Source organism: Lynx canadensis, chromosome E3, assembly GCF_007474595.2.
Source record: "Lynx canadensis isolate LIC74 chromosome E3, mLynCan4.pri.v2, whole genome shotgun sequence".
NCBI lineage: Eukaryota > Metazoa > Chordata > Mammalia > Carnivora > Felidae > Lynx > Lynx canadensis.
Genome location: NC_044318.1, coordinates 19,855,853 through 19,866,689, shown reverse-complemented (window position 1 = coordinate 19,866,689; position 10,837 = coordinate 19,855,853). Strand labels below are relative to the sequence as shown.

General features: G+C 51.8%; 1 protein-coding gene across 8 annotated transcripts in view; it reads right to left on the bottom strand.

Annotated features, from left to right (window-relative positions):
* Positions 1–1,639: 1,639 nt before the first annotated feature.
* TNRC6A (trinucleotide repeat containing adaptor 6A) overlaps positions 1,640–10,837 on the bottom strand; it is a 100,693-nt gene continuing 91,495 nt past the window's right edge. For 7 of the 8 annotated variants that reach the window (XM_030301221.1, XM_030301218.1, XM_030301216.1 and 4 more), the window contains 5 exons: positions 9,792–9,899; positions 8,256–8,477; positions 5,833–5,903; positions 4,972–5,111; positions 1,640–4,545 (listed from right to left, as the gene is read on the bottom strand). In XM_030301221.1, coding sequence (XP_030157081.1) covers positions 4,170–4,545; positions 4,972–5,111; positions 5,833–5,903; positions 8,256–8,477; positions 9,792–9,899 — 917 coding nt within the window. In that variant the 3' untranslated portion in view covers positions 1,640–4,169. Of the gene's footprint in view, positions 4,546–4,971; positions 5,112–5,287; positions 5,417–5,832; positions 5,904–8,255; positions 8,478–9,791; positions 9,900–10,837 lie in introns of those variants that run through there. The other variant, XR_003965658.1, reaches the window with a different exon arrangement.

The following is a 10,837-nucleotide window of genomic DNA, read 5'->3' as shown; positions in this document are numbered from 1 at the left end:
ACTGTTCAAGACCCAGGGGCATTTAAAGCTTGTTTTTTTTGTGTGTGTGTGTGTCTTTTTCTGTGAGTTGGTTGGACCGCGGTACAGCCTCCCTCTCTATCCGAAGCTGGGCCCTCATCTACCAGCAGGTCTGGGTGCTCCCCTACCTAGTAGGTCCACAGCCAGCCAGGACAGGGGCATCCCCAAGGCTTGGACTGGGCTCCCGGACTAGGGGAATCACTCTCTTGCCCCTTTGCTGGAGCTCAGTCTCTGCCACCCAAGCTGACCCAAGTGGGGCTCCTGGGGCCTCACCATGGCTTACCTTTTGCAAGCATCAGAGCAGGGCACCTGGCTTTTTAAAACACTATCTGTGGATGAAAACAGCGACAGTGCAGAATGCAACACTCACATGTTTTTTTGACCCGAAGATGCAGAGCTTAAACCTGGGCACCCCAATCCCGAGGAGATGCACTTCTCCGCCCTCTGCTTAACTTTGGGGGTGTGTTGGTGGGGGGTTTGAGGGTTGCTGCGCTATGCTTTGTTTCCTGTTCCAGGGCCGCGTTGGGGTGCTCTGAATGAAGGTCAAGTGAGACAACGTGTGCAAAGCACTGGGCATGCGGAGGACCCTTGAGTTACCATCACTCTTGTTCCCCCTTCCCCATGACCTTGCAAATGTCTGCTCGGAGGAGGGCCTGCCAGGGCCAGAGGCCAGGTCTCCGGAAGGGGCTCCCAAGGCTCACTAGGGTTGTGATTCCGGCTCCTGTCCTGCGACCCCGCCGCCCGCACCTGAATTTAAGGGCTCCACAGAAGAGCGAAACTCTGGGGAAGAGGGAGGACGGCACAGAGCCAGTGCTTCGGGAAGTGGTGTCTCAGCCCAGCGGTGAGCCAGCTTGCTGGGTGCGACTTCCCTTTGTCCTTGATCCGAACATCCGCCCCCTTCACCCCAATCCCCTATCTTCACACTGTTCCCTCCATACCCTTTAACCTGAATTTGACCCCACCTTGTCAAGAACTTCACCCCGACCTTCCCTGGTACAACCAGTTTAACAGAGAGGCACCATTGCAATTTTTGGTCCTCGAACGTCAATGGGCAACAGCGGTTACGCCTTCCAGTATTTACTTAGCACCGACCACGTGACTGAGCACGTGGCTTCCACAGGCGAGTCGGAGCTCACACGGTGGCCTGGCCCAGAGCCTCGGGATGACGACCAGGGAGGGGATGACGATTTTGTAGCAAGCGGCAATGGCAGGGGGAGGGGCGGAGGTGAGGCGAGCTCAGCAGGACCGTCCTCGAGGGTAGGTAGGGTGGGAGTCATTGGGCAGGCCCGCTTGGGGACAGCAGCACCAAAGCAGCAAAGCAGAGCAGCTCAGGACATCCAGGGCCCGGCACGCGTCCAGGGGCACGGGAGCCACGCGACTGTGGCGAAAGGTCCTTAGGAACGCACGACGGGAACGGTAAAGCATTTAGGCCGCCTCCCGCAGGCAGGCGGCGACTCGAGGCTGTGGGACCAGCACGGGGCCCGGGGGACACATCGAGGTCGGGCCCGGACTGAGGCCCGAGCGCCTGAGAAGGGTTACGGAAGACTGAGGAACACGGTCGCTCGGGCAACGGGAGTTGTAGTAACGGAAGGACGGGCCAAAACTCAAGACCACTTTTTCATTTTTTAAATCAAACACTTTATTTTCCACATAACAAGCGCAAAAAACTCCCAAACACTTTAACAATACAATTAACGCAGTTATGAATTCAATTATAGATACTACTCAGAGCCCCAAAAGGTCAATCAGCTTAACGTTCCAAACATTTCCAAACGTGGTTTTTCAAAGCTACCTTTGGTTTTTGGAAAAACCAGTATGGAAGTCAATATACACTGAATGCACTGAACATTCGCTCATAGGAAGGTGTCCAGTGGCAGCTCACACCCGGCAAGCTGGAGCGCGATTTGGAGTCCTCCACGGAAATACACGCGCAGGTTTGCCCCCGAGCTCCCGCGGCCGGGACAGAGGGCCGTGAAGGGGGGAGAAAAAGGCCAGTCCAGGTTGTGGCGTTTCTCGTTTTGTAACAGAGGTATGAGTTTGACACTAGAACACTGTCAAGTCATTAAGCTTCATGTTCCAAACGGTCTCTTGCTGAGGCTTGAGGTGGGCACAAATGGTGGGGAAGATGAAGTCACAGAAGAGCTTTGGGCAACCAGATCCCAAAGATGCTCAAAGAGGGTAGGGAGGAGCAAGCTACAGTTTCCCATTGTTCTCACATTATTTCAGGGTGAAATCGTGGAGAAGTTCGGATAGAATGTTCAAATATTTGCTTAGATTTTTACTCGGTTGCTCTATGAGGACCCTCATACACAGCAACGTTGAAACGTTCATTGTAAAAAAAGAGCGTACAAATAAATTCACAAAAAAGAGACAATTAATGTTGAGCAGCCAAAAAGTCATGGTTTATTATACTGGGAGGGATTTCATAATTCAAACACAACCAAACTGTACATTTTACAATCACATTCTATTTGTAAACAGTTAAAAGCCACTGACTTCTTTTGCATCTTAGGACACAAACAGTTAGCATCAAGGCAATGAAATGATGGCAAATTCTGCGCTGTTAAAATGTTTACCCTCGTTTGGCCCGTCTTCTTTGACTAAGCAAGCATTATAATACCATTTGTGGGCAAAAAAAGGGGGGGGGGGGCGAGGAGAGAAAGGAAGTTTAAAAACGGTGTAACTCGTTAGTTTGCAACAACATTTAAAATCTTTATACAACGAACAATTCTGTGAGCCCAATACCTTGGCTACAGTATGCATAGTTACTGATTTCGGCTTTAAGGTACAACAGTTCAACATTAACACAGTCACAAGAGAGCAGAAACAGAGAGCCACTTGATGGGATTACAAAAATTATTATCACCTATTGATTATTAGCAAACCATCATCACTCACTAATAAAAAGACAGCATCTGAAAGCAGAATGTCGACTCCAGCTTCAAGCGTTTTTTTTGTTTTTTCTTCTTTTTTATTTTTTTTTATTTTTGGCAGAGAAAATTCTTGAACAGAGCAATGTGTAGTATCAGTGCTAAAAGTCGGGGTTTTCTTTTTTTCCTATAAGAAACTACAAGGAGGTTTTTTTTTTTTTTTTAATTTTTTATTTTTTTATTTTTTCCTAACTGGGGAACTGGTTTTCCTGAGAACCATGCTCTTCGATTTAGGACAGGAATAGAAAAACAAAAGAACATGGCCAAATGCTGCTCCTTTTTCCCAGAGATAGAAAGCATCTTGTAAATCATCCTCCATTTTTTTTTTTTGTCTTTTACATTTTTTTTAAATGATGGAAGAGTAAACATTTTTTTTTTTTCTCAAAAAACAAACAAAAAAATCTGTAAACAAGAAGGTTCAACGTGGGAACCTTCAAAACAAAATGGAAAGCCTATTCAAAGTGCAGGGCCCGTCCTGGGTGGCAGGGGGGGCTGCAAGTCACAGCTGTGGCCACAGTTTTTCAAACTGCAGAGCGAAATTCTTTAGTTTTAGAACATGAAAACACTGGTGCAATACTTTCATTATAGTCCTAAGTCAGCATCAGAACTCGATGTTTTAAACTCCACAACACCACAATAAGGTAGGCAAACATCAAGGCATAGTAGAGAGCGCACACCTTTTAAGAACATCCTTGAGTAAACATTTACACTGGAACAGCTGCCCCCCCATATTGCCGATGAGACGGAGAGAACATCATTCAGTGCAAAGTTAAAAGCTCATACATTATCAGCCCAAAAAAATGGTTTTGCCAAAAAGAAAAAAAAAAAAAAAAAAAAGGAAAAGAAAAAAAAGAAAAGGGGGGAAGAAAATGAAAATGGGGTAAGGGAAGGGGAGGGAAACAAGGAAGGCAAAAAACAAAAAAACAAAAAGAAACCAAACCCAAAGGCTAAACATGATGACTATACACGTGAGCTCATTCTATACGGTTTAGCATGTATGGCGCTATTTGGGAGTGTAAATAGATAGATACCTTTTCACATTATAATATTGGCCTGCATGATTCAAGTATTCAAACTGATATGTTTCAGGGAAAACAAAGTGGAAAATGTGCAGAGAATAGCTGTTCCCACAGGTGGCCCCTGGCTGCAGGCGGCGAGCCCAACTTAGTGCTCCTTTCTTTCGCGTCTTGAGGTCACAGTTCGTGAGTCTGCGTCTACGCGCTACATGGACTCTCCACCCCCACCCAGGTGGTCAACAGAAAGAAAAGCATTAATGGGGGACGGGCTGCTCATTCCCCGGGGGTCGCTGCTGCTGGGAGGCCCCCACAGGCTTGTGGAATAATGGGGGGCCCCCCAGAGTGAAGTGCCGTGAAGGTCTCCACAGCTCGTTCCCGACAGCCCAGCACCATTCCAGTGATTGAGATCGGTCCGGCTGGAGAACGAGTGCGAACAGTCGAGGGAGCCCAGCCGGCTCTGGCTGGACCCGAGAGACTGCCAGCCGGGAGAAGGGGTCAGAGACTGACTTTGTGCAAAGAAACGGCTGATCTCCTCTTCACTGGCAAACTCAGCAAGAATAGTAGTGTTCCCCAATACACACCTGGAGGGAAGAGACACGGGGCGTGGTGAAAACTCAGGGTGTCGAGGGGTCTGACCCTAAGTGGGGGGAGAACTCAGCCTCTGCTCCAAGGGTCAGGGGAGGCGGGGAGGCGGCGACAGGCTGGCTGCCGGGGCGAAAGCTGCCCCGGGAGTGTGGCTGTGCCACCAAGACCAAGGCTCCGGTCTCCTACAGGTGACTGAAGACGTCTGGGGGCCACTGTGGCGGAAGACGCTTCGCCTCCGAGTACTGACCCGGGAGCCTGAGACACGGCGAGGCTGCCGCCCTGTGAGGCGCTCTCACCGCGGGGCCCTGCACGCGGGCCCGGAGACGCCGCACAGTGTCATCGGCTGTGCCCTCGCACAGGGAACCCCAAACTCTTGCATTGTGAGGACGCTTTGCGGGCGTCCTGCACCGGCCGGAACTTACATGTGCAGAGACTTCTGTGCCTTCACTACCTCTTCTTTTGAGCTGTAACGGACCAGAGCATTTCCATGTGGGAGGTTCAGGTGGAATGTTATCAGTGGGCCGTGCTGCATGCACAGAGTACGCAGAGTTGAGCCATCGATCTAGGAGACAGTGTGGGGAGCCGCCCGTCAGACCAGCGCCACGGGGACCATCCAGGGAGGCTGTCCCCGGCTGGGACGCCGCTGCTCTCTCTCCTGCTGCCACTGGTCACTGGGGCTCACTGCTGTGATGGGGTACAGTGCCCCCCTCCCCACCTCCACTGGTCCCAGAGCCGTACCTCTGTGGCCTCTAGACTCCTGGACACTCCCCAGATCCCCACTTCCTTAGTTAGCCATATGCCCCTGCTGTGGCTTCGTGTCTTCTCTCTTCCCTGCCCTGAGGACAGGATTCATCAAGGCACTGCTCCCTGGGAGAGGAGGGGGTGGGCTCTTAACATCCGGCCTCCAGAGGAGGGTGGTCCGGGGACTAAGGAAATGTTCTAGTCTGAGAGGGTGGACCAGGGTTTCTCGAGTGCAGGAAGGACCAGGACCACCTGCTCCAAACTGCTTCAAATGCCCTTATGAAATGCAGACCCCGAGGAACCTGTACTTCGGTTGGCTCCTGGGTACATTTCACAGGGTAAAAAAAAAAAAACCCAGGTCGGACCATAGCCTGCCTGAGGCACCTGAAGATCGTGCCCTGTTGTGTCCTCTGCCCGGCCTTGACATCTGCTTTGTCCCACTTAGCGGGCCTGGGCAGAACCTCCTCTCAAAGCAGACTGGACCCCTTTGCTCCTGTGCTGGCTGGCGTGTGCCCAGCAGCCAGGATGCCTGGAACTCTTACCTGAGGTGTAAGGTTCTTTAGAACAAGCCAATTTGTTATTCTCCCTGAGCTGCTCTCACCCCAGCTGGAACCTAAGGACAAAAAAGGGCGAGTCAGTTTTCCAAGGCTGTGGCCTGAATGTCTTTTAGGACACACACTTCCCAGTCAAATGACAGCTATTCAGGAGCATCACCTGGGCCCGTGGCACGCATCACTTCCCTCTTACCTGCACTCGTACACGGGGCGCTCTCCCCCCAGGCTCAGAATGCCAGCTCACCCCAGCTCTGACTGGGCCTGACTTCCTGGGACACGTGGCTCTGCCTCTGGGGAGAGTGAGCTCAGACAGCCCCCAGCTCATCACTTGGCAGGCGGGTGAGGTACAACAGGCGAGATCCCTTTGTGACCTTTTCAACTGTAAAGCTAAAACTACCTCAAAAGGGTGCTCTCTGGGAAAGGCCTCAGTTTGGGACGACCTCGGGTATCCTTCCATGACTCTGCATGCCTGTCGTACAGAGCGTGAAGCTCTAAGGGGACATAAAAGCTTGCAATCGGTATCCATCGACAGATGATGGATAAGGAAGATAAGGAAGAGGTGGTTATACACACAACGGAATATTACGTAGCCACAAAAAAGGAAGAGATGCTGCCGCGTATGGATGGCAACAACACGGATGGAGCTAGAGAGTACGATGCTTAGCGAAATACATCGGACAGAGAAAGACAAACACGTATGATTTCGCCCATATACAGAATTTAAAGAACAAACAAACGAACACACAAGGCAGAACCAGACCTATACGTACAGAGAACCAACCGCTGGCTGCCGCGGCAGGGGGCGGAGGTGGGCAACCTGGTGGGTGGGGGAGGGTAGGCATAGGCTTCCAGCTGTGCAATGAATAAGGCACAGGAAGGAAAGGCACAGCATCGGGGACACGGTCAGCGGCACCGGAACAGCGTATGGGGACAGACGGTCGCCACACCGGTGGCGAGCAGTGACGTGCAGGATTGCTGCATCATACGTCCTGCACCAGAAGCCATTGCAGGGCTGTGTGTCAGCTGCACTTCAGCTACAAAGAGAAAGCTTGCAATGGCCCAGATGTTCCCGCTTCTGCCTGGGGGGGCCAGGAGCCCCGAGCCTGGCCTTCCGGCTCAGCCCCAGGGCACCTGCTCCCAGAACTAAGACATGCTCAAGTCATCCCTACGGGTATCCAGGGTGCCTCACAGAGTCTCCAATATGGCTCGGGAAGACGCCGCGGGACAGGGCTCCTGCCTGCTCCTTTCTCCCCCTGCGTCTCTAGTGACTCCGCCCAGGAGCACCTGCGCCCCAGGCACATGCTACTCCCTCTGCTCTGCGTGGCTTATTCACCCTCAACTGCACCCACCCTCATAAGGGGGTGGGGGTGGGGGTCCCGGGGCCACTTTCACCATCTCCCCTCCCTGGGTACTGCCACCAGCCACTTGGCCATGCCCAGCCATGCCTGGGGCCTGAAAGATCCACTCACACACCCAACACCAATGACATTCATTGGCATTTAGCAGCTTGGAACACATTCAAGTGTTCTTTTCATGTAATTAAAACTCCACCCCCCCCCACTGTCCCCCCAAGTGAAACACTGCCAAGCTTTCTTTCAGCCAGTCACGGGTGTAAAGATCAGAAATCACTGGGAGGTTTTACTACTCTTTTCAGCCTAGAGATGGGAAGGCGGCTACAGTTCTGGGCCTGGGGGAGAATGAAGACTGGAACTGTATTTACTGGTAGAATCGGTACACAGCTCTGAGTTAAATCTGTGGCTGTGTGAGTGTGTGTGTCAGGGCGGGGACACAATGCCCGCCCAAATCCCGTGCTAGGGGAAGGGAGGAGGGGAGGCGTGTGTGGCGGTGTCCTGGGACAGGCTGCCCTGTGCCTGCTGGCCCCACGGGGTTAAGTCAGCACCGCCTTTCACCCTCGTGTGCCCCTGCTGAAACAGCAAAGGTCAGCATCATCTGGATCACAGGCCAGGCTTCCCTGAACAGGGCCCAATTTGCAAAGCCAGGCGGCCTGCTTCCATCTTGCCCAGCCTCTACGTGTCTTTGTGACACGGCGATCCTCTGCGGGATACTGCGACCCGGAAGCTGTCGTACGGTTTCAGATGCGTTCCCGAGGAACCTCTCAAAGAGAGGTGATGCCCGTTTCGTGAACCGTGCCACTGACTGTTGTGTGTGTTTGGGTATAAGTGTTCCTAAGTAAACCAGACACAAAGTAAAATTTAAGAGTGACAAAGACATGGAAGTTGCGGAAGATGGCGATGACGGAGAACCGTGTGTTTATTTAAGGTCTAATCCTGCTCCACAGAGGGTAATGCAACATATGCTACTTCGGTCTCTGTTAAACTCAACTGTTCGTGCCGGTTCTTGTTCAGCAAATAAAGCACACGAGACCACCCTGCACATCTCCTCCATCTTACCTGGGGTATACCTGGCGTCAGAATTTCCCCATCCTCCACCTACACGAAGGGGAGAGTTATCCCACGTAGACAAGGGTGGCTTCTGACCAGTCAGTCCCGGAGGTGGGCGGGACGGAGCAGTGATGTTTTTAGGTGGTAAAGGGACCTTCCACAGCTCATGAGCCAGAGAGGTGTTTGTAACTGAACCAGGAGACCATGTCAATTTGGAATCACTATTTCTGGCTACTCACAGGGAGAAAACACAGCAGAGAGGGGGGAAGATAATACTTTTAGAAAAGAGAAAACTTAAATAATGATAGCACCCATTCTCCCACGAAAAGCAAACCAATCAAAAGACTGTCAAAAATCCCCAAATCAAACTAAACAGCCCAAAAACCACAAAAACCAAAATGAAACTGCTCCCTTGACTCAAAACTCAGACCATTCATCTAATATTCTTAATAATTTCAAGACTTGTGAAATTCTTAGCCCAGTGTACATTACTGTAATCGAAACTGAAACAAAGCTAAAAACACTCTGAATTACACTAAAATAGCAACTGGGAGCACATTCCCTTCATGACCATAACTGAGCCACTCGAGACCGCCACATGGATCATTACACAGATTTTAGAACTCTCTGGTTTACACACAGGAAAAAGGACCACAATAGTAGTCAGGCGGTCTCCTCAGGGGGTCTCCACCGCAGACGTTCACTGGGGGCCTGTGTGCGCTAAGCGCCCAGCTGCTGGGCACTTGGTGTGTGCTCTCTCTCTAGTCCTGACACACATCCTACCGAGGAGCACAGAGGTTAAGCAACTTGCCTATGGGTCCCGCACACAGCCAGGATTCAAACCTAGGCCTGTGTGGCTTAAAAAAGAAAGGGGGAAAAAAAAAAGCCAGGAGGCTCACTTCCTGAAGCATGCAGCCTCGTGGCAATCGGGGTGCGTGGGATCAGGCACACGGTAAACTATTTCAAAATAATGCTAAAAAACCCTGGGGGGGGGCGGGGGTGCAAGAGGATAGAGAATTTTATAACTTCTGTCACTGTCCACCATTTTTCTACTTGATTCATAACGTGCACGTCCTGTAAGTCAGCGTGACTTTGAGTGTGGTCAGAAGACTGGTCACAACAGTTTCCTACTGGTGTGTGACAGCCGAGTACAGAAATTCAGAGTGAGTGTCTGTAAACTGACAGCAACGTGACATTGCCACAACTTGCACTTTTCCAGCAACTCCAAGTTCAGATTTACTACACTTCATAAAATTATCAGTCTGTGAAGGATTAGAAATTACAAAAATAAAAGCTGCTTCATTGGAGAAGCGCTTTGAGAGAAAGCGCACTAACTAAGCTGGCTCTCAGACAGGAGTGACAGCAGGCTGTTTTCGGAAAAGACTGCTGGGTACGGTCCATTTGAAAAAGGGATCAATGGGTTTACAAGTGCTTTCCCAGGCTCAGAAATATACTCTCCTCCCTCCCCGAAAAGCCTTTAGACAAAAAAGAGAGGGCCCCCCCCACCCGCTCTGATGGGGCCTCGGCAAGCCCGGACGAGCCCACCTGAAGTGCTTTGTGCTGTACTGCTGAGGGGAACGTTGTAGTTGGAGGCACGAATGGATGACCAGGCACTAGTTGAAGGCAGCGTGGTGTTCAAGGATGAGGATGACCCTACGTGGGGGAAGAGCCCAATTAGTCATCCCCAGAGCAAGGGACGTACGTGGTGCCTGAGAAGCAGCAGAAGCACCCGGTGAGGCTGCAACGCGACAGCACGGCCCAAGAAAGGAAAGCGGACGCCGGGGTCCGGGGCCGCTGCCCGTGCCCACGACTGCACCTTCCTGTCCGCTCATCATCCTGCTGCGGCTCGGGGACGTGGCTCCCCTCCTCCGCCTGATTCTCAGCACTGTCCGTGTCACTATCCGTGACACGCTCGGGGACAGCGGGCCTCCTAGTCCCAGTCCCCGCTCCAGGAGGGCTCGATCCTCCTGCCCCCAAGCCCCGTCTCAGCTCCAGGGACTTCTTGGTACATGCCCCCTGCCCAGCACCACTCGCTACTCTGGGCTGGACCGTGACAGCTCTGTCCTGGCTTCCCACTCCAGTCCCCCCCGCTCGCCGCAGCCAGCCCTCCCGCCCACCTGTGACCACAAGTCTGGGGCTCAAAACCTTCAATGGTGTGCTTTTCTAACATCGAATCCAAACTCCTCTTCTGGCTATCTTGTACAAAAAGAAGCCCGTTTCTGCAAGCCACCGGATGCTTCCGTTAAGAAGCTGTGAGGCCCTACGCTTGGCTCTGTCCCGCTTTCCTCTGGGAGAGCAGTGGGTACGTCCACTACTTCTATACAGCGGTCTAAATTCAGCCATTTTACAATGAGGAGGATGCCGTCCTTACCACTGTGATATGGCCAACACCTGTTCACGAATGATGCATTTACTGTAAAATGCTGACTGCTTTACATTTTATTATAAGCTGGCTAGCGGAATAGGAGGGATACAGGTTTCAGAAACGGAAAATGCTTCCATCTCATTCATCCTTCTCCGGGAGTGTGCACAGAACCCTGCAACTGGGCTGAAGAATAACCCTATGGGAGGTGGCGGGACGATTTCCTCTG